This window comes from Balaenoptera musculus, chromosome 14 (assembly GCF_009873245.2).
Source record: "Balaenoptera musculus isolate JJ_BM4_2016_0621 chromosome 14, mBalMus1.pri.v3, whole genome shotgun sequence".
Lineage (NCBI taxonomy): Eukaryota > Metazoa > Chordata > Mammalia > Artiodactyla > Balaenopteridae > Balaenoptera > Balaenoptera musculus.
Window position 1 is genome coordinate 31,787,881 of NC_045798.1, and position 24,254 is coordinate 31,812,134.

At 43.5% G+C, this 24,254-nt stretch overlaps 1 protein-coding gene across 6 annotated transcripts in view; it reads right to left on the bottom strand.

The window, feature by feature from the left end:
* The window catches only part of PTPRM (protein tyrosine phosphatase receptor type M), a 749,712-nt gene that overhangs the window by 226,774 nt on the left and 498,684 nt on the right, over positions 1–24,254 (bottom strand). For all 6 annotated transcript variants that reach the window (XM_036823982.1, XM_036823981.1, XM_036823980.1 and 3 more), the window contains exon 14: positions 9,960–10,092. In XM_036823982.1, coding sequence (XP_036679877.1) covers positions 9,960–10,092 — 133 coding nt within the window. The remainder of the gene's footprint in view (positions 1–9,959; positions 10,093–24,254) is intronic.

A 24,254-nucleotide genomic window follows, 5' to 3' on the forward strand; every position in this document is an offset into this window, starting at 1 on the left:
AATGCTGTGCAAGGATGCAGTGGGAGTGCTATTAGCAGATGAAGGGCTGGCGATGAGAAGACCCACATGAATTACCAAGACGTAAGTCTGAGCATTTCCATTGTGAACCCACTGAAATGAAGACCTGAAAAACTGGATATTTTAATTTATTTAGGGTACATGCTCATTGTGTAGATAAAACCTCATCCTGAGGCTCTTATTCTTTTTTTGAATATAATAATTTCTATCTCGATTGATGTTGCTTGTGAAAAATATTCAAGGCAGTACACTATTATAAAAAATGTTTCAAAGGTGGTTTGGAAATAAGTGATAATTTAAGTAAATGATAGATATGAGCCCATTTTTCTTTTTCTTAATTAAGCCAGATCTGAATTTAAATATATTCCTATTCATTTAAATGATTTTAATATATCAAATAAAAAACGTAAATAATTGTTATTCAGACCTTTAAAAATCATACTATTCAAAAGAGGGAATCTGTCCACCAGAAAACCTACAGTACAGAAAAATTAATAAAGCATCTTATATTATAAAACTTATATATCCCTAATAATAAAAAGCCAAAGCGATTCAAAGTCCAGGGTGGCACTGAAGGGCTTGCATGAAAGGAGTGCTTTTTGTCTTTAATTACTAAATATACTTCATGCCTACTAGGGGCAAAGACTGTGTTCGGGTGTCAGAGAGAATTAGATAGGATCACATCACAGCCTGTAACATGTTAGAATCTAACAGAAGAGGCAGATGGTACCCGAATAATTCAGGAGGCTAAATGCATGGAAGGTGCAGCCTGAGCGCTGTGATGAGGTGAGTCAGGGAAGCACCACATCCCAGGTCCACCCTGGAATTCTGCTATCGGGCTACTGGTGCTCTGAGTCATCTCAGGAACATAATTAACTTTAGAAAGCTGTGTTCGTGCCTGCGTGTGCAGGAGAGAGAAAATAGGCCATTCGTAGATAGGATAACCTGGGCTACATTTTGGCCAATTTTTGGTTTTGTGTTGTTTTTACAAACAAATAGAAGGACGTTGGATTTAATAAATGAGTCAATTTTTACTTGTTGCTGTAAAACCCATAAAAATAGCTTGACTTTAGTTCCACCACAGCAGTGCCAAGAGGAAAACAGTATACATGAAAATAAGAACAAAAACTCCTTCCAGTGAAGCATTATGCCCTTTGAAAGGCACAGTCTGTGAGGACACTGGGCAAAAACATGCCTTTCCTATTAGTCAATATATTATTTAACACGGCATCACATTTTACAATGCTGAGATATGCCAAAAAAAAGAAAAAGAAAATAGCATTCCTCTACTAACACAGTAGCTCCTCTTTATCTTCTTTGAAAATTAATTTTATGTAACTTTCTATAAAGGAACCTAAGTTAAAGATTCCAGATATAACTCCTTTCCTTGTTAAAAAGAAATTTAGATTTATGTTAGAAGAAGAGGGACCATGAATTTTGCCCAAAGAAGTCAGGTTAGATATTGGCCTACTTTTTTTTTTTTAACATATATATATTTTCTATAGTCTAAGTATTTTTCATTACTGTTTTACTCATTACTACAGAACTAGAAAGAACTGAACAAGTGATACTATTAAGTTTGAATTCTCGGATTCACTGACCAAGACGACAGGTTTCAACAATCATCCTAGGTAAAACATCCTCAGTTTTCATGCCCTGGGTATTTCCTACCCTACAAACTAGAACGTGAGGTCATGTCAACATGAATGAGACAGACGCCCTCTACAACATGAAGAGCCTGCCTGGGACAGAGCTGGGGACATCAACACAGCATCTGGGGACAGCAGCTACGGAGAACAATCAATCTCAGTGGTAAATATGTAACCCCCTCTGAACCCCTTATAGGTACCGTCAGACTTGAACTTCAGAGGGATGATACAGTGAAAGAACACGTTTTAATAAGCTGTGCTAACGGACACAGGATACAAACGAGCTGTGCTGGAAAGCTACAGGTCACTCCACTAGGAATCAGTAGGACAGCTGCGCCCTGAGATGGCTGGGGAGAGCCCAGCTCAGTGTGCGCAGGCTCAGGGCTGGTCACGTGGCAGGAGGGTCCACACCCCTTGAGAGGTGCTAGAGCAGGCTCGGGGCGTCCCTATAGACGCAGGATGCTCTTAAGGACCTGGGAAAGACTGATGCTGTCCTCTGTTCTGAGCCGGGAGGCAGACCACCGGCCCCAGCCCGGGTCTGGGTCTGACAGGTTCGGGTACCCAAAGAATCTGCGCTGAGTGCCAAGGCCATGCTTACTCAGATGAACTTGGGGCTTAGCGGGAAGTCTGCGAGGGAGGTGGTGTCGGTGCCCCAGCACTTGGCTTCCTTCTGTGTAGGGAGTAAAACCCTCCGATGGAGCAGGGGCCTCTGCACAAGGAATACCGCTGGGCCAGTCTGGCCCAAGAGCGTTTCCTCCACGCTCTCAGCTCTAGCATCTCTGCCCAGGCCTGGCTTCAGGCTGCGGGGCCTGCGACCTGTCCTACTCCTGGTGGCTGTGCTCCCGGCCACCTTCACAACTAAGACCCATGCTCTCCACGTGGACTCCGCACGGAGAGGCGGACCCCCTCCAAAGGAGAATCAGCTCCTGGTCCCGGCCGGCCTCTGAGGGTGGAAACAAAGCCTTTAAGGTGGGCAATGGACCTGAGACTAGCCTCAGCTACAGCTCACGGGCAAAGCAGCATAGCATGCGTACTGACAAAGTAGTTAATATTCACTGGGGCCAGCAATGTAATGGTCGTAACTCATTTCCTTCTCCTAACACTCATGGGAAAGTCCTATTATGATGCCTTCGGGGCATTTTACTGGGGAAGCTGGGGGACGGAAAGCCAACCACGTGCCAGGGTCACACAGCTCAGCAGAGCCCGTGTCAGCCTCTGTCTCGAGGGGCCGCTGCCCACTCCACAGCCCCCAGAATCTAGGGTTTGTCTCTGAGGAGGAAGGAGAGAAGCTCGCTTGCTGAAGGCTTACTATTGGGAAGCAGCCGCATAGCACAGGGAGATCAGCTCGGGGCTTTGTGACCACATAGAGGGGTGGGATAGGGAGGGTGGGAGGGAGGGAGATGCAAGAGGGAAGAGATATGGGGACATATGTATGTGTATAACTGATTCACTTTGTTATAAAGCAGAAACTAACACACCATTGTAAAGCAATTATACTCCAATAAAGATGTTAAAAAACAACAACAACAACAAAAACTCAACAAAGTTCTCTCACTCACTAAACCAGACGAGGACACAGCATCCTCACTGCTGCTGCAAATTATCAGAAGTAAACCACCGGCTCCAAGAATGCCACGGAACACATGTATTCGAAAGGATTTACAAAACGCTTCTGTAAAGGAGGAAGAGGAAAACACTTTCATGTAGCTATTCTCCAGTGAGAGCTCAAAATGGAGATTAAAACAGGCTGGCAGTTTGAAATATCTGTAGACTTCCAGCAAGAGTAGACAGCAACAAGCCGACGACTATTTGGTGTTTCCAGCTACTGGTTACCAAGAGCAGCTGAGGCTTACAGAGTGAGAGGCACCTCTGAGCTTGACTGCTGTGACCAGTGGGGTGGTAACACTCAGACACCCCTGGACTGACCCCAGGCTCTGCCGCGTATACCCGCGTGGCCTCAAATAGCTTTCCGAACTTCTGGGCTACCATTTATCAAGCACCAGCTATGCCCGTACTTGATTTTCAGACTTCCCCCGTACACATTATCATCATCATCATCATTATCGTCACATTTCACATTTGCAGACTGAGTTCAGAGAGGTTAAGTGACTTCCCTAAATCCATGCTGCCATCAGGTAGGAGCTGGGGTGTGAACACAGGTCTGTGAGATTCTAAAGCCTGTTGGCTGCCCTTATCATTCTCTGACACTCTCCTCCTATAAACTAAAAAAACTGGTGCCTATGTTTCCCACCTTCCTTTTAAAATCTTCTTTATAAAGAGGGCCCAGAGAGCCCCCAATAGAACATAATTAAATAAACCATTAGATTGAGTCCAGAAATAGTCAGAATATGGCAGCTATTAGAGTAACCATATGAAGTCCAGGTTAGAAGAGCCCTTAAAAAGGTCAATTTAATTTACCGCTGAACAAGGAGCCCACTCAATTATCATCTAGGAAACTGAAGGACACTAGCTGATTGATTGATTAGGAGGGCATTTCCGGACCTATTTGTGAACATGTGTATCCTGTTTCACATATGCCAAAAGCATGTGCTAGAGTAGAAAAGTCTCAGCATCTGATTATTATTTACACGGCTACATATCAAGTACACATATTCTAAATAACCACAAAGACATGTCTAGGTGTGACTTTCTCAATGCACTTTCAGAAAATGTGATTTTGAAATAGGACTTCAAATAAAGCATCCAGACTTAAGACATTTTTCACATGTAACTCACACTTAACTGTAGTGGAAAAAATTTTCCTAAGTCAAGTGTCAACCGCTCTAGTGGGGGAACAGTTAATGTCGACTTACCTCCACTCACATGCTGTAGGCGTCTCTTTGAAAAGAGGGCTTTCAACAGACATTTTCCCTTATCTTTTTTGTTTCATGTTTTCAGATACTCTTCCTATGTTATTGAACTTTTTTATCTTGGTAGTTCCAGTGTTTTTAAAATATAATAGAAAGGTGTTAAATATTCAATGATAATAGGCTGCTTTTGCAAAATGTACATCTGTTAAAAAGCTTTATGGGAAGGAGATAGAGGTATGGTGCTGGAGGATGAAAATAGTACCATTTACCTATAACAGGTGTTCATGAAGTAGAATAACTAACATTTGTTATTTTGAGCAAGAATGTGTATCTCTTTAATGATTTCCATTTAGTCACAACTTCTGTAATTTCTATTTACCACAATGACCGAGACAGAAATATTACTGTAATTGATACAAATGTTCTCAAATTTCTAAAAGATCTATAGCAATTTTAGAAACAATAGTAAATATAATTAATCAGGGTAAAATAGATGGTGCTTGTATACTAAATTCTGTCAAACATGTTATTGAGATAAATTATTCCTTATGAAAAATGTTGAAAATGCAGGCATTTTCATTTATACAAATAAATTTAATTATACAGGGATGAAAATGATAAAAACTAAGTATCTGCTACTCAACTTAATTTATATTACTTTTGAGAGTGTGTTGTCACGTGACTCTGCATGAAACTTTTATTTCATAGCTATTCATCTCAACACCCTTTCTTTTTTTTTTTTTTTTTTTTAATTTTTTGTTTATAGCTACTATTATTTTTATTTATTTATTTATTATTTTTGGCTATGCTGGGTCTTCGGTTCGCGCGAGGGCTTTCTCTAGCTGCGGCAAGTGGGGGCCACTCTTCATCGCAGTGCGGGAACCGCTCTTCATCGCGGTGCGCGGGCCTTTCACTATCACGGCCCCTTCCCGTTGCGGGGCACAGGCTCCAGACGCGCAGGCTCAGTAGTTGTGGCTCACGGGCCCAGCTGCTCCGCGGCATGTGGGATCCTCCCAGACCAGGGCTCGAACCCGTGTCCCCTGCATTAGCAGGCAGATTCTCAACCACTGCGCCACCAGGGAAGCCCCCAACACCCTTTCTTAACATTTGCTGCGTCAAAACACTGCACCCTCAGAAGAACACATACTTCTGGGAAGGGGAAAGTAATAAGAAATTGCTTCCTTAAAGAATAAGATACAAATACATGGAAAGGTTTTGTAAAAGGTTTTAAGGAAAAGCAGGTTTTGTATTGCATTAGTCTAGGCAAGGCTCAAATGTATTAATATTCACAAATAGGTAACAACTAGTCTAATTTGTGATAGGTTTGTAAAACATTATAGCCAAATAAAACTGAAGGTCATCTCAGTTTTCAGTCATTATGGCCTAGGTGTGAAAGGATTCCATGAGTTAGTATGAGTTGAACAGATTTTACAGGTTCTATTCCAGCAACTAATTTTTAGAGAAGGCTGAGCCTTCAGAAGTCCACACGATCTTAGTTAAGCTAATAACTGGCAATGTCTCCTGGTGAAATTTGCTGTCCCTCCTCCAAAGAGCTCAGGCCCACGTGGCTTGGCACGCTGACCCACCCAGACGGTCACTACTGACTTTTCCCCGGCAGGACAGACTTCCAATTGTAATTCCAGAACTACGGATGCATTTGCTTCACCCACACTTTCTCTTGGGCCCAGGATGTCCTTATGACCAATGGCATGTGCTCGCATTGGCGACCCAGAGTCTAGCCCGGGCAGGGGTGGGCCTGCAAGTTTGATTAGCACAGGCTCGAACAAGCAAACACGACTAGCACTACACTGAAAGCCAGCTCTTTCCTGTTCACCCTCCTTCTCTCATTACATCTCCCCACTGCTCGCCTTTGAACTGAGTGCCTCCTGTGTGACAATGGTAAACGCGTGGCTAAAAGATGAACCCCTCACCGGCCAACACGCGGAGACCTGAATCTGCTGCACAAAGCAAGCTTTGGAGAAGCAACTGTGTATGTTTACAGCATGAGACAGAGTAAGGAGCCCCCACTGCACTTGCAGGACAGCAACTGCGTAGTCGTGTCACCAGTGGCTGCCGCCTAACAGAAAACCGGAGAGTTTGGGGGGACACTTCAGAGATAGGGGAGTGCAATTTGCTCAACTTAAAGATGAAGGAACTAAGGCCCGGAGAAGGTCAGAATCACAAAATTAGTTAAAACACAGGTCTAGGAATTCCAAATCTAAACTCCCTGTTGCTAACCAAACACTGTAGCTTGTTATGTATCAATAACTCTCCAGCCACTTATTCACGATTACTATCATATTTTAATGGTTCTGTTTAAAAATACAACTTTTAAAATTTAGACTCAAATTTTGGGAGAAAACCCTGAACAATTAGAAGTTTTTGGAATTTCTATTAAATAGGACAGTTTGGACCACATGACTCTTCAGGTCAAAATCTTACAAGTTTTGTACTTAGAGGCATAGTATATTGGCAAATTTGCCTTACAAGGGAGCATATTCTATATTTCAGAAAAAGCAAATACACAAGCGGCACATGCTGTGAAAATAACCCTTTTAAGGTTATTATCTAGTAAATAATCATGTAAATTTGATATGAGTTACTGGAATTTAGTCTAAAGTTGTATCAAGGCCATATGTTACCATAGGCAATTTCTTCAAATGCATAATTTATAACACAACCTCTATGACTGCCTGAGAGTCCAAGGTAGAATAATGAATTACTCCTGCAGAAACAGACCCTTGGAGGATGAATTAACATTTAGCTAAGGTCACGAGGGCAACTGGATTTGTAGTTTCAGGCTATTCCTCACAGAGAACTTGCCAGATGACATAAAAATCCAACAAATTCCCACAACTAAAAATCAACTCTCCAAAATGTTTAGTTTGAATATCCAGGTGTACAAGGGCCTAGTGCTGCTTAGAATTTATACTGGATCATATTAAAAAAAAAAAAAGTACCAACCACTGGTACTAAAGCTAAGCTTTCCACATAAACACCGAGGTGGGGAGAGAAAAAGCACACCCAGGAAAAAGTGTATGAGAGGTGATGGAGAAGAAGAAGGAAGAAAAAAGATAGAGATGTGAAGGGAGAAAGAAATAAAGAGACTGACAGCTAGAGAAGCAGAGAAGGGTAAAGAAAAGAAAGCTAGAGAGACGAGAAATGAAAAAGGAGGAGGAGGCTCCCTGTTATAAGATAAACAAGTCCTGGGGATGGGATGTACAGCTCAGTGTCTATAGTTAATATCACTATACTAGAAACACTACATATACACCACACTATAGTGCTCTATTTTTGAAAGTAGCTAGGAGAGTAGATCATGAAAGTTCTCAACACAAGAAAAAAGATCTAAAAAATGGAGAGAAATTAAACGATGTGTGAGCAAAGAGAAAGGAAGAGAGGATGGATGACAAGTGGGGAGGAGGAGCTGAAATGATGGGGACCAATTAGTCACATATGAGCTGGGACAGAGCAGCTGTTTGTCCTAAGGCCTAACTAGACCAGTCACCAGAAAACGAAGGAAGAAGAAAGGAAAGATGTATATGTATGTATACACATTTGGATATTAACTCCCCCCTTAAATATCGCCGTGACCCAAGGGTTTACCTTCATCCCTGACCTCCTTCTGACTCGACAGTAGCTCTAAGTGCCCTCGTCCCAGCCCCAGCTTCAGCCGGACGTACGTGGATGGATGACTCTGACTGTGGAAACTACTCTTCCTGGTCCACACCAGCATATCTGACTGCTCAGTGGTCATGTCTACTCCACATTACAGGAAGAGTGAACTTAGAAAGTGCAGAGCTGAGCTCCCCGTCTTCATGCCCCACATGTCCCACCTCCTACACATTCCACATTTGGGGAGTGGCAATACCCCCACCAACTGCCACGGCAGCAATGAGGTTCTTTCTATTTTGCTCCATCTCCCTCAGATCGGCCTCCAAACGGCTACTACAACGTAGCTCCTTATGTTTCTGAAGTTGCTGGTCTTCCTAACTCCAGCCTTTTTCTCTCCTTGCTGGCCTCAACCCTAACATCAGAGTGATCTTTCTAAGAGCAAAAGCACATCACATTACTACCTGCTTAAATGCCACCAGTGGATTTTGCGACCAGGTCCAGCTCCTTAGATGACCAGACAAGACCTCCAAGACCTGGTTTTGCCAACCCCTCTGTCCTCACCTCCTATCATCCGTAACCTTACTCACACTCCATAATTTTAAAAAATCTTTTCTTTAACTTGAAGTCTAGTTGATGTACAATGTTGTGTTAGTTTCAGGTGTACAGCACAGTGATTCAATTATACATATATATACATATTCTTTCTCATATTCTTTTCCATTATGGTTTATCATAGGATACTGAATACAGTTCCCTATGTTAGACATAGGACCCTGTTGTTTATAATTGTTTTTAAACTACATAAAAAAGGGACAATCTGGGGCTTCCCTGGTGGCGCAGTGGTTGAGAATCTGCTTGCCAATGCAGGGGACACGGGTTCGAGCCCTGGTCTGGGAAGATCCCACATGCCGCAGAGCAACTAGGCCCATGAGCCACAATTACTGAGCCTGCGCATCTGGAGCCTGTGCTCCGCAACAAGAGAGGCCGCGATAATGAGAGGCCCGCGCACCACGATGAAGAGTGGCCCCCACTTGCCGCAACTAGAGAAAGCCCTCGCACAGAAACGAAGACCCAACACAGCCATAAATAAATTTAAAAAAAAAAAATTAATTAATTAATTAATTTTTAAAAAAAGGGACAATCTGTCTTTTCACTTCTTGCTGTCTATATTTTATGTTGATCATTCCTATATAAACTGAACATTGTATTATTAAGCAAGTTTTCACTCATTTCCACAAGACAAAAGACACTGCCTATTTTTCACGTATTAGAGGTGAAGATTGCTTATTTATCTGTTTTTCTCCTCCTCTGACCACCCCTGGCCAAACAAACAGGGCAACATAACATCCAACATGCTACCATTCTTGTCCTTATGTGTCCATGCCCTGCGTTGCTGTCCAGCTGCTTTCTGAGAGTCCCTTTCTCATGGGATATTAACATGGTGCCTGCACATAACATGGGCCCAATAAATTCTGTCATCGCCATAATCTTCAAGATAACGAGAAGGAAAAGTCTTTTTTCTCATATCCTCAAGACCTAGTCTGTTGGTAGTAAATACTAAACATTTCCTGGTGAATAAATGATTTTACTGATTCTGCCAAGTTTTATGTACCAACTCGTGGGAAGACACATGATCCCTATGTTGACCCGGCGTGAGAAACTGCATATTTACACAAAATCATAGCCACGTACTCTAAATTTTGTCCCATAACCTTGAATGCTTTATGATGCAAAATAGGAACAACCAGAGCCACAGATGTATCTTGGTCATCAAAGCCAAATGAGTAACTGAATATTTTCACACACAAGAAGCCTCTTGGCAAACAGCGGGCCAGGAGCATATGGGTGGCAACGGCCAGGAGCTCACCTTTTCTTCATGACCAACACAACTCCAAGAAATATAATCACGAACAGCAAGATGCCAGCGATGACTCCTGCGATCTTGACTGTGTGGTCTGTTTGTTTCTCGGGTTCTGGGACTGGTTTTGGAGTGGCAGCTCCTGAAGGGGAGAGGAAACGAGAAAGAAGACACGGTGGGTAAGGGAGAATAAAAATGTTAGCTTTTTAAAATTTTGCTGCATTTAACAGAGTCATAAGACTGATCAGAGCTAGCAGACAGACGAGCTTTGATTTTTTTCAACGGCTTTCACAGGCGCTGAAAGGAATGTAATTGTTCGCATTGTTCTTCCATATTTCACTAAATCCCAACACAAGTTGGAAAGCACACCCACACCTGACCCTTTTATAAGAGACTCTTCTCAAACACAGTTTTTAAAATATTTTTATTATCTCTATGGGCTCCCTGATCTTTCTGCCTTTTAGAAACTTGCTAACAACACAATAGACATCCTCAGCCTTTATCCAAAGTTGATTTGCTGGAACATTTCCCCCAATTATTTTTCATAAATGAAGCAGTAATTCCATAACAATATTAGCCCAAACACCTGGAGAAGAGAGATAAGCTCACTTACTGTGCATTTTACCAGCAATTGTTTTTTAACACAATAGAGATTCTTTTCCCCCCTGCCTTTGAAAATCTAAATCTAGGTCACATCTGGTAGGCAAAAGACTCCTTCTAAGCAATTTATTCACAACGTGGGAAGCAGCCGATGATCACACTACTGGCACCCACATTTCGTATCTGTTTAAAGGAGATAACCAGGGCCTTCCATTGGCCACTGTCTTAGCTCTCCTGCTTTCCCATTTTCAAAACACTATCTGTCCTGTTTACAGTATAATGTGATGGAATGTCAAATCTGTGTCTGATGAAATATCCATTTCCTCTGCTAAATGAGTTCAGGATGAAAAATATTAGGACTGTAATGTTCAATTCACTAAACAGAATCCACTTTGGAAGGGCTTCTCCCTTTTTAATCAGAACACGACAGTCCTTGGCATCTGAGCCATCACGTTCCCTCCCTAGGGAGACAGGTCATTGGGAAAGTAGGAATTTTATGTCCAAATTTCTCATGTTAGAATTTGCTTCTTGCTTTTGTTGGTAAAAATGAAATCAACACTGACTATGGTACCAGCCCTTTCTACTCTTCCACTGGGTTTTGCATTCATGCTTCATCTGACTCCTGAAAAACTTAACCATCACTGTCTCCTGTGCACTCCAGGCAGGGCTTAGTCTAAGATGAGTCATCACAGAGAAGCAGGGTGTCAAGCTGCAACTTTCCATCTGTTTCCACTGGAACATATAAATGTTTCTTTCAAAAGTTATTCATATTAAGATTTTATATGCGACTCTGCACCCTGAACATGGCCGTGGCCATCAGACAGACGGAGCTGGTCAAGATCAGGGGAGAAACACAAGGCAGGAGACGGAGGGCCACGATCACCTGAGTTTCCACCCCACGGGTACTTTCCAATCAAAGCGACGGTTGCAAGGAGAGCAGTGGTGATGTGAAAAATCACACCTTATTAAATACAAACCCTTCCGGATATAATGACCCTTTACAGGCCATTCTTATTTCTGACCACTTCAGGAGGATGTCCTGCTATTTTGTTTGAAAGAATATCCCTCAAACAGTTGTCCAAATGAACCTTGAAAATATTTACTGTTTTTTATTGTAATAACATCTGAAGTATACCACTCCACTAGGCCACTGGAACATACAGCCAAGTGGTAGATTTGGAGGATATTGTTACTTTGAATAAACTGCTAAGAAAAATTTAAACATTGTGTATGTTTTAAAAGATGAATAAAAGATGAAAAAAGCCATTCTTGTAAAAATAACATATTTCAAATTCACAAAACTGACAAAAAGTCCAATGGTTTTCAATTTTGATTTTTTTTTTAATCCAATTTGAAAACTTAACTTAAAAAAATAAAATATAATTGGTTTTATTCTTCCAAATGCTGGCACATTGGGGACCATTCCATTTATCTCACTAGGGATAGAATGCAAGTTCTCCAGATACATTTTCTAAATAAATGATTCTCTAAGTTTTTTGTAACTAAGTTATTCCAGTAAATACAACACTTGGGGAAGAAATTATTTAGAAAAACTGGATTTGGCTTAAAAATTTAAATTTAAAAAATTACAAGGATTCAACTCATACACTGTAAAACACTCCATAAGAGAAGAGCGTCCTGTTAATGGTCACACGTTTGCTCCTGTTACCTAAACGACTAGTTACGTTGTGCTTTAGCCTTTTCCCTAAGCTCTGTGAGAAGTGAGGAGTGACCCTACCCATCCTTGGGTCAGGGAAAGAGATCAGCCCTGCAGCCCCTCATTCCCTGCAGGAAGCAGGCAAGCACATTGTTATGCAGCCAGTGAAGGTCAGGATCATCATTCTTTAGCACCTACTTTTAACTCATTTCACGTTGCAGGTCAAGAAAATGAAATGTTCAACCTCTGTGGGACACAGTTGCAAGGTAACCATGGCAGCAATCGTGCAAAATGGGGGAGCAACTGAAAAAACGTGAGGAGGGCTGCCCTGCAGGTCTGTGCGCGACCCCCCCTTTACCTGAAAGGTACGGCCACCAGCTCACCGTGGTGGGGCCTGGGTTGGTTCAGGTGTCTGGGTTTAGGACTACTCTGGGGAAAAACCCAGTTCAGGTGTCTGGGTTTAGGACTACTCTGGGGAAACACAAGTTGGGCTGAAATGAGTCACGACCCCGGGATAATCTCGCGAAGGTGTGTCATTCACTGCAGGTTCCCTCAGGGACACACCATCCCTGCCTTCTCCGTGTGCTCTGCCCTCCATCCCGGCCTGAGATGGACATCCTTCCGTCCTTCCCCCACAGGATGCTCTTCTCTCCCCGTTTCTTGCTTTGGAAACATGTGCTTGTGAGCTGTCAGTCAGCCTCAGACAGAGGATAATTTGTGACAGAATGTGGTTGCAACTGATAGCTTGTTTTTTTTCCCCCTTTACCCAAATCTATGAACGTAAGAGTATAATTTACAAACTGCTTGGCAAAAGAGTTGTTATAATATTTCCCCCTCTGTTTTGTTATTTTCTTGCCGGGTTTCTAATGGTATAAACTTTTATTCTTTTTTTCTTGGTATAAATTCTAATTCTTCATGGAAAGGTGCTTTTATTCTCTTCTACTGTGCATCCTGCTTAGAGGTTACTGCACATGTAGCTCCTTTTAAAGAGAATAAATTCAAATGTATGCATTTCACAGTGGGCATTATCTAGGCTTGGACGTATTCATTAAAATGATAAATAAGCTAAATATTTCAGGGGGAAGGAGAATGAACATCATCTCCACAGATGCCCACGCTGCTGACTCCCAGTGACAGCTCCGGGCATGTTGTTTTGTTTCGATGACCAAAAGAAGTTTTTTTTTTTTTTAAAAAAGGATGGTATTCCAGTGAACCTGCATTATTTAAGGTTTCAGATATAATGTCTAACGTGAAAACTCTCAAAAGAAAGGGAGCGATTAGCCAATGCAGTGTTTGGCTGGTTTTTAACCTGGCAGGAAACAGTCCGTCTTGGTCCAGTGTTGGACGTTAAATTCAGTAACAGCAGCTCTCAGGCTGAGAACTGGATGTACTCAGCCACTGGCTCGAGGGTCTGGGCCCAGTTCTGGCCACTGAACAGGCTGCATAAATTTCCCCCGAAGACCCACGGACACCAGCCCAGAAGGACACGGAGACATCACCGCTGCCTGGAGTGGCTGAGCCCCAGGGCCAGGTCTTCCTCTCCTGAGCAAACGGAGAGCCTTTCTACAGGGAAGGGAGGGGGCGTGGCTACCCAGAACCTCTGCACGATGGTGACTAGGGCTGGCTGCCCTTGACTGTGGGGGAAATCAGTAATATTCTCCATTTATACATCAAGAGTTTATTGCACATCCAACGATGTGCCGTGCACTGTTCTAGAAACACAGCAGCGAGCACGTGGGTAAAACAAAAGCCTCTCTCCTTGTGGAAATTAGATTCCTGTGGGACACAGACCCAGAGGTAAACGATACTGTGCAGGTTGTCAATCGGTGCTCGTGCTACAGAGGAACCCGTGTGGGGTGGGGATGGCAGGGCAGGGCGGCTGCTGCTGAGCTCTGAGATGGGCTATCAGAGAAGACTTACTGAGAAATAACATGTGAACAGAGACCAGAAAGAGGAAGGGGTGTGAGATATGCTGACACCCAGGGAGGACAGCAGGAAGAAAAAGTTTAAAGCTACAAGACGAGACTGTGAAACACTGAGGTGTGACTGGAGTGGATATGCCGGGGAAAGTGGGGGGCACAATGACAGACTTGGGGGCACCTCAAGAGAATCTGGAAGGACTTTGCTTTTCCTTTGCATGGGATGGGAGCCACGGAGGGATTCAGAGTGGAGGAGGGATGTGACCTGGCTTAGCTTTCAACAGGATCACGCAGGATCACCAGGGTCACTGGTGGCAGTGTTTAGAACAGACCGTTGGGGGTCAGTAGTGAAAACAGGTATGTCAGTTACGAGGTTATTGCGATAATCCACACAAGAGATTAGGATGGTCTGGAATAAGATGGCAGTGGAGGTTGTGAGACATGGTCACACTTGAGATCTATTTTGACGGTCCAGCCATCAGTATCTGTCCATGAACTGGATGGAGGGTGTGTTGATACAACATCCAGGTTTCTGGCAGGAGTGACTGGAAAGATGGGGTTACCATGTCCTGGGATGCAGAGGACTTGGAGGGGCAGGTGTGCAAGGGTAAGTGGGGAAATCAGGAATTTGGTTTTGGACAAGTTAGTTTTGAGATCCCCTTTGGGTGTCTAGTATCTCAAGTAGGCTGTGGGGCATAAAGGGGAGAGGTCTAGACGTGGGGTGAACATTTGGGGGGCTGCCAGCAAAACGATGGTCTTTAAAGCCACGAGACTCAGGAGGGCACCTGGGAGGTGAAGAGAGACGGTGCGTCACGAGGAGGGACCAGTAATGGAGACAAAAAGGAATGGCAGATTGAGGGAGGGGGCAGGAGGGAAATCGGCGAGGAGGAGGAGGGAGTCAGTGTGATACAGGCAGAAAGGGAGCATCACTACGGAGCCAGGGCGGGTGTGGGGATCCAGGGACGCTCTCTTCCTTAAGATGCGAGAAATCAGGGCATTCTGAACGGTGATGCGTACGGTCCCCGAGAGAGGGAAAGGTTGATGACGCAGGAGGGAAAGGAGATGGCTGCTGGAGCAGTGACCTTGAAGGGGCCGGAAGGGATGGGCCTGGAGAGAGTTGTACAGAGAGGTAAGGGGGCGAAGGTCTAGGGGAAGAAGGGGGAGGTGGACAGCCGGGCTCCTGGAGAAAAAGGGCCTCATGAGATGAATCCTGACGATCTCAAGGCGGACGGTGACGGACATGGGTGGGTTAGGTGGGGTTGCAGGTTTATCCAGGAGCACAGAGCTGGGCCCCTTCCTCCCTCCTCACAACCAGATGAAGAAGGGGAGGAGGAGGAGGAGAAAAGGCAGAGAGGGGCTCTGCTCCGAGTTCCATCCCAGTGAGCAGGTGGGATGGACACTGAGAGTGAGCCCGTCAGAGGCGGGAGCATCGCTGGGATGGACACAGGGAAGGGATGCTTGCCCGAGCCACCCTATGCCCATCCCTGTGACGCGGCCGATCTTGGTTTTCACAGTCTTCAAATAAACAGCTCCTTTTATGCTCCAGGTCCTGTAAAGAGGCTCTGCAGGGGACTCGAGATGAGCAAGACGAGTGACACCTCAGCCTTCCGTGCCTGATGCAAGAGGCCACGAGAGGTGCCACGGGTGAGCTTCAAAACCCAACTGGAGGAAAGAAGGACGTTCCCTTTGGAGAGCAATGAAGGCTACTGCCTCACCCAGGCCAGGGGCCTCCAATGTCTGGCCCAAGTGGGTGATGGGAACCGCAAGGATGCAGGGACTCAACGGCAGGCACCCCACTGGCCGCACACAGTGCCCTCCGGTCTAAGAGCGCCAGGCACTGACTGGGTGGATGTCGGTGCCACTCAGGGAAATACCTGGCCCGCTTCCTGATGGGGGAACTGGTGTTTGGGTTCAACGTTTGCACTGAATTCAAACAACAAAATACTTCATTCTCACAACATGCAAAACCAAATACCGAAATTCCACTTCTGGTATTTGAGGGGGAAAGAGAGAAAAGAGTCGGGGGACAGCAACCATGGGAAGTTGCTGAAAAGAGAAACAGGAGGTTGAGAAACCTTATGAGAAAAAACAAAATGGAAGCTGTGGAAACACGTAAGAATATTGTTTCTCCGAGTGTGTTTCAAAGAGCACTGGTCGGGGCTTCCCTGGTGGCGCAGTGGTTGAGAATCTGCCTGCCAATGCAGGGGACACGGGTTCGAGCCCTGGTCTGGGAAGATCCCACATGCCACGGAGCAACTGGGCCCGTGAGCCACAACTACTGAGCCTGCGTGTCTGGAGCCTGTGCTCCGCAACAAGAGAGGCCGCGATAGTGAGAGGCCCGCGCACTGCGATGAAGAGTGGCCCCCGCTTGCCGCAACTAGAGAAAGCCCTCGCACAGAAACGAAGACCCAACACAGCCAAAAATAAATAAATAAATAAAAACATGTCAATTCATTAAAAAAAAAAAAAAAGCCTTGCTCTGGTAAGCCAATTTAAAACAAACAAACAAAAAAGAGCACTGGTCCCCAAAGATATTCTAAAGTATCCATCAGGGAAGCCTCAGCCACTTTGGACTAGCATTTTTATGACTTTATGGAATGGAGAATCTATTTCAAATAATTTTCATAGTTATTTTTCACCTTTTGCAGAGGTCTTTTCTTTGTCTTAAAAATAGCAACACCCTGGTTTTAAAGATTATTGTCAGTTCTTTCATGTCTTGCGGCTCAGAAAATCAGAATTCCTTGCCATCTCTGTTTGGTTTTTCCAGCTGAACCTTAACATTATATATAATCACGAAACATCTCCAAGATTTTTCATTTAAATTGTATATCATTGTTTCTCTTTCTGGGAATGCAAAGTCAGTCAGTACCCCTGGAATAATCTCCATTCACACTTTATGTATTATTTGTAACCTGATTATGCTTTTGAATTTATCATTCTTCCTTTGTACCTCATTTCCACCGTAGGGCATGCAGGGCATGTATGACGTACAAGTAATAATCAGAAACATAATTTTTCATATAAAACTGAGATGCTAGATTGTTTGATATATACCATCTCTAAAAAATTAATCTACTTTTTAATTTTTGTTCTAATTTCATGACAGTTACTGCTCTCATTTATTGATGGGGCCTACAGCCTGTGGGTAAGATGATAAAACCCTTATAACTTACTTTCTGGAAGTTTCCAGAGAATTATTAGTGCCGTTACTGGTCTGATGAAATGGCTTTATTTTTTCCATCTGCATTTCTCAAATCACCGTCAAGTAATAAAATGAGTGAACAGCTTATCAATAAGAAGGCATCAACTGTGTTCGCCTTTCATATGAACTGAATAATCAATAAAGGAAATGTGAGTGGGTGATTTGGAGGATGTTATCAGTTAAGAGTGGACATTTCCAACAGCTTGTTTGAAACTAAACTTTGAAGGCATTAAAATAAAAATCAACTGTCCCTGACATTTTTTCCATACTTTGTGTCTTGGGTCACGCTTACGTTTAGCTCTTAAAAATCACTTATGTGGGAGAAAGGATCACACAGCATCCTGCACAAAGCAGTAACTGTTTGCTAAAGACCCTTGCAGCTTTTTCTGCTGCTTGAAATTGGTCATTCACTCTCTTATCAAAAAGTTAAGTGTACCTAATAAATTCTATGTCCTTGCTAGAAAAATCCGTATTTCTGAGGTTCAAAAAGTGTATAGGGTGTAGCAAACTGCCTGCAGAAGTGTGACATGTCTTTTTACAGGCCAATGAGCCACACACACAAAAAGTGACCCTTAGAGACGTACTGAGGATTCCTGGGGTCTCAGCAGAGAGTGGGGTCACATCATCCCCTGACTCTCATTTACTAAGCATATAGTTTTCCTCAAACAATGAAGTTATTTAAGAAATAAGGCTTACATTAGTTGTATCATTCTGTTAATATATTTTAGAACAGAAGTTCTCTAATTACAGAGACTTTAAGAATCATTCCAAGAGCTTTTGAATATGCAGATGGCTGGGTTTCCCAGGGACTCCGGATGGAAGGTCTGAGGTCGGACCCAGGAATCTGTATGTTCCGCCCTAGGTGATGCTCTACACGACATGAGGAAAAATCCAACCGGAGAACCACTGGTCCTAAATATCTCTGAGGAAGGTTTTCACAGACTATGGCAAAATGGGAAAAATACTTAATTGGGTGGTTGTTTATAAAATACCTCCTAATATGTTAATATCTTACTTTATCATTTAGCCAATGTCCTTCATTGCACTATTTTAAAAGATCCTTTGACACAATGAAAAGGCAAACCTGGTGGAATCAAACCCTGGTTATATGATCACCCAGAGCTAGTAGGGGTTGGAGAGTGTTCTTAATTGTAAAGGAATTTAAAGTATGCTGATCAACTGCCCAGGTGCTACTAAGTTAGCCGGAAAGGAAGAAGGCTGATCTTCGTGAAGACCTACTCTGTGAGCCGGGTATCTTCCGTAACCTTTAACATCACACCATGAGGTATAATTAATGCCATTTTACAAATGGGGAAACCGAGGCAGCAGAAGCAGTCAGGAAGAGGAGATTGTCGCAAGCCAGTGAGAAGGGACGTGAGAGTGGGGATTGGGGGGGTGGGGTGGGCGCTACCCTCGGGATCCCGGTGTGACCCTGAAGCCCAGGGGATTCACTGCATCTCCACTTCCCCCAGGAACACAGTAATCACTCGGGTGGTTACGGCTGACATTCTGGAGGACAAGACTCCAGCTTAAATCATCATGACCAGTTGTAAAGAGGAGAGCCTAACAAAAGAATGAAGATAAAGTGCAGAACAATGCCATAAGGAAGTTAAAATCCTGCAAGAAAAATAAGACAAATAGATGAGGGCTAAGGACGCCCCAGGCCTAAGTCCAGGCAAGAGAGGCCGGATCACTGTGGTTCTGAACTGGACCAGAGGAGTGACATGCATGCGATCCTTCCAGTGCACAGTGCGCTGGTCAAGGCTGAAAGGGAATCAAAGAAAAGGAACACACATGATCGGCAGGGTAGAAAAGAAGGACTGTGATAAAGGGCAAAGGGCACTTATCTAACCGAGGACGGACCAGCAGGTGCCACGGCTGGTCTGGAGCTTCCCAAGAGGAAGTACTATTTCTCACCCACTTGTGACTTGTAAGCGTTAACCCGATGTCTGTAACCTAGTGGTCACCTGATAAGTCTTTCCTGAACGAAAGTCTTAAAACACAGAAGTTTTTTTTTTTTTTTTAAGTAAATTTATTTATTTTTATTTTTGGCTGCATTGGGTCTTCGTTGCTGCGCGCGGGTTTTTCTCTGGTTGCGTTGAGTGGGGGCTACTCTTCGTTGCGGTGCACAGGCTTCTCATTGCAGTGGCTTCTCTTGTTGCAGAGCACGGGCTCTAGGCACGCGGGCTTCAGTACTTGTGGCTTGTGGGCTCAGTAGTTGTGGTACACGCACGGGCTTAGCTGCTCTGCAGCACGTGGGATCCTCCCGGACCAGGGCTCGAATCCGTGTCCCCTGCATTGGCAGGCGGACTTTTAACAACTGCGCCACCAGGGAAGCCCCAGAGGGGGAGTTTTAAAAGAGAACGTTGACCATGTGCCATCTGTGTACGTGAGTGGAATGTTTTTGAATGTATAGGCTTAAACAAAGGCAGGAGTCCATGTTCCTGCAGAGAAAAGCTGCCCCTTTTCCCTCTCTGTATCCTTGGTGCCTAGAATGTGGCATGTACTTAATCAAATTCAGAGCAAGGAAATGAATTTGGTTGTCCAGAAAGGACATTTTGACCCTCAGCACATAAAAAAGAAATATATTACAAAGGATATTTATTTACTCTGTCCTCAGGTTGAAGAACAGTCACCTGACATTAGGTCAGTTTACCTCCCTGCCCAATGTCTAAAAATGCAAAAAACGCTTTACTTTCTTCATCTCCTTTCCCACTGCCATGGACCTGGTTTATTTCTCTTCTGGATTTTGCTCTTGACTCCTAAGGAGACATCCCAGCCGGCCTCTTAGACACTCCAGCCATACTGATCTTCCTACAGAAGAGCCCTAATTATGCCATTCTTTCATTTAAAAAGCAAAACAAAAAACCCAAAAGCCTCCTAATGCTGATTTCAAAAGGCAGCCAGGCCTCCTATGAACCGGCCCCAGCCCCTTTCTTAACTTTATGCCTCTTCTCTCTCTACCTTCCTGCATCTACCTGGGTTCCAACCAAATGGAGATGCTCAGTCTCCCCCAGCCCCCCACATGCAACATTTCCCCTTTGGCCCTGCCGCTCCTTCTCCATGGACCCATCCCTACTCACATTTCATAGGTTCAATCCTACCCGTCCTTCAAAGGCCACCTAGCCCAGCACTGTTCCTGTGTCTTTGAAGGAAGTGTTCTCTCTCCTACTGAACTGCTGTAGCACCTTCTTTTCACCCCTCTTGACTATTTTCAACCTTGAGTTCAGTTATTTTGGTAAGTCCTTTATATTACACGCTAATATGCGTTCCTTGGGACAAAGCTGGTTTTACTTTTCGGCCCTCACATGACCCGGCCCAGCATCTTATTACGTGCCCGCAGTTCATGCGGAATCAAAGCTCTCTCCCAATAAGTCTCACTTTAATTTTTCTGTCTTTCTCATCTGTACTCTCTTCACAGCCGACCTATTCTTTTTCCATTTGCGTTAAAGTTCTCAGACATAGGGTGATGGGTATAAAAGGAAAGAAAAAAGAGGAAAAAGTAGAAGTGTAAAGACAAGTCCGATTTTGTGGTCTTTCCTCCACCGACCCCTGGCATTTAGCGGGGGGTTACTAAGATGAGTGGGGTCTGCGGCTGCCTTCGGATGACCTTCCGTGACCATCAGGACAACACGCTGAGAGAGAAGGACCATCTGAGCCTTGGCTCCAGGGACCACGCCGGAGATTAGCCAGGGCACAGAAGGCTTTCCTCAGTATGTTGATGACAGATAAAAGCCTTTGCCAGTAAATTTACTGACCAAACTTTCATCAATGATAAAATGAGATTACTAGAAAGAAAGAGCATGGAAATAAATACTAGTGGCAAAATGTTATATTTCCAGCACCAAAACAGTGAGATATATATCCATCAATGATGAGAAAGTTAACTGGGTACATATCAGAGAGACAGGAAATGAGTATCTGTCAAGAATAAAGTGTTATGAACTTAATACTTGTAATGATTAGGTAGTTGTAGACCATTCTTCATGATCATATGTCAAATTTGTTTTAGAAGTCTTTAAACGAGTCAAAATTTCTGCTGGAGAATAATTACAATGGTCTGGGACTTTTTAAAAAAAAAAAAAAAAAAAAAGGAGAAACTTCTAAGATGATGCTAATATGATTACAATTATTATGAGTAATTTTATTTAATAAAATGGTTATATCATTCCTATGACCTTACTTTAGAAGCATTTTCTAACTTCCTTGTTACTCAGAGAAGAAATAAGGTAGAAATCTGAAAATTCCCTTTATTAAGCCTTTAAGCTGGCTAAAAGACACATGTAAATCACTCTGGTGTGGGGTGTGTGTGTGCACACACATATTTATACATAAATATATGCCAAAGTCTAAAGAGATTATTCAAAGACATAAAAGAAGTACCCACCAAATTGGTAATATCCCACAATTTTTTTTTATCATGTTTACTGTGAAGTTAGATATAATCTTGAGTAAAAAAGAACAAAATTAAACCACTGCAAGGACAGCACCTAGGCAAAAATCTCAGAAAAAAACTGGTATGCTGATAATGTGTTTTGACCAAGAACTCTAACTTGAGTAAACTGTTATAATTAATAATAAACCATAATTAATAACTGCATCATTACAATACCAATAAGTACATTATACAGATTAAACTGAACATCAATTACATGGCTAGAGTGATGTATTGCTTGGATATTTACTGGAGGAAATGGGAAAACTCATCAGAGATTCTCATAGATGTGCTGAACACATGCCATTTATTAATTCCCGGGCAGGTGCCAGGCTGATTTTCAAAGACTGTTTCTCAGAGATAGTTATTCACTCCTCTAAATGAAAACAACGTATGTTGCTTCTCCTTCCCTTACAAACCGCTCTATATTTTTCCAACGTCATACCCAGTGTCTGAAAAAGGTACTCAATGAGATAATCTATCATCCCTCTCAATAGAGTTCTATTAAAGTGCTTTGTCTCGTGCTCCCTTGAGAACTGGTGTAATTGAGAGACAAACACAAAGAGAGGTGTCCATATCTAAACCAAGGACAGTGAGGAAGGAACGAACGAACCCCCAAATGGCCAGGACCACAAAAGAAAGCCTGGCGTTTTATTCCGTGCGCTGGGCTACAGGGAAGTGCACCACTAGGTTAGGCACTGCTTTGGGCTATTACTGCTTCAAATAAAGCAGCTGTCTTTGAAAATGCAGTGATTTTTTTTTTTTTTTTCATCAGTAGCATCATCACCGTTGTTGCTAGTGGCAAGAGAATAGGCTGGGTCCTGCTGATGCTGTTTATATCCCAAAGGCAGGTGAGTGGGAAGTATCATCCGTGGGAGACTCATCACAGGTCCTGACATATAATAAAATAATCACATTGCTCTCACGCTCCAGTGCTCCTGGAGACCCCAGTAGCCACGTGCTGTTCGTGTAGATAACACCCTACCTAGCATCAAGAAATCCATTCATTTTCTGGGAAGTTCAAGTTTGAACCTCCAGGAAGGGCGGGGTTAGCATTCAAGCTTGGGAGGGGCAGTAGCCTGCATTAATCACGTTGGCCTCTTGAAAGCCCTAACAGCCATAAACAATCCTCTATCAGGACAACAACAAACAACAAAGCCACAAAAGAAGCTACCAGCAACTGCCAACTCCTCTGCATTGACCCCCAGCCAGCTTTGTGAGAGGCCCTTTACATATGTTATTGTATTAATTCTCCCACCGCCCCCTGTGAGGTTAAGAAATAGTATTCTCACGTTTTACAGATATGGAAGCTGAGTTTTGGAGTTTAAGAGATTTGCCCAAGAAGTCTGGACCTGAGCTCACTACCTTTTATCTAAAGCAAATACTTTCTGAATTGTGCGCTGGGACCCAGAGTTTCCCTGAGAACTGCCCTGTTAAATCCAGGCTCAGATTCCTGTCTGACATGTTTGAAAATGGCCCTAGGAAGTGTGGCTTTGAAGATGATTCGGAGTCTAAACCCGAGGGCCTTCACTGTTCCCTCTTAGCCGGTCAAGGGTAGCTGCGACTCTTGCACTTTCCCATCATTTGTGCCTATAAGGCAGGCGGGAGAGGACAGGCCGAAGCTTGAATCTGGGCTTTATCCTGAGTGGCCCACCACTGGCTTCAAATTTCTTTGAAGTCCGTAGCTCTATTTTTTTGAATGGAGCATGTAAATGTTGCCTTTTGCTCTGTGATATACTGATTTTTAATGCAAATAATGTTTTAAATGATTTACCACCAAGGAAAGTGATACTCCCTTCTGGAAGCCCTGGATTCCAGTCTGACAAGCATATGAGATGGGAAGGCAGCTAGACAAGGGCTACAGTTCCACAAAGGAGAGCGACCCCTCTTTCCCCCTTCCCCCTGGGGCAACCGTTCCAGAGAGAGAGACAGGTTATTTGATTAAGAATATATGGTCCCTAAGCTAGAAAAACCATGGCCTGAGAACGAATCAGACATTCAAAGCCAAACCCAAGATTCTCTCACATGAAAACAATCACAACTCTAAAAGCAGTACCTATGTGCCTGCGTGTGCCTGTGGGGGGGGGGATTTGAACATGCTACAACTTCAGAAGTCAATCTTTTTAAAGACTTTGGGCCTCCCCGTCAGCCCTCTGGAGACACTGATGAACAAGTTTTGACACTGATATTGTCAAAAGGGCAAATAAGATGAGGCACCTGGGTTGAAAGGACTGTGCTTTTTCAACTTTCTGTTCTGGTCCTGGACCTTTCCCTTGATTCTCGTATAAGGTCAGTAGAGTATTTAAAATAAGAACTCTTTCTCCAGAAAAGAGTTTTGTTTATGCTAGATCTATCCTGGAAGTTTTCTTGATTTGCTTCCTCAACATGTTGCCCTGTTAAGATGCTGGAGGAAGTTCTGACTTCTTTTCCATTCTGACTCAGTACACTGGCTCACACCCATAAATACTTTAAAAACCTCTCACAGGGACTT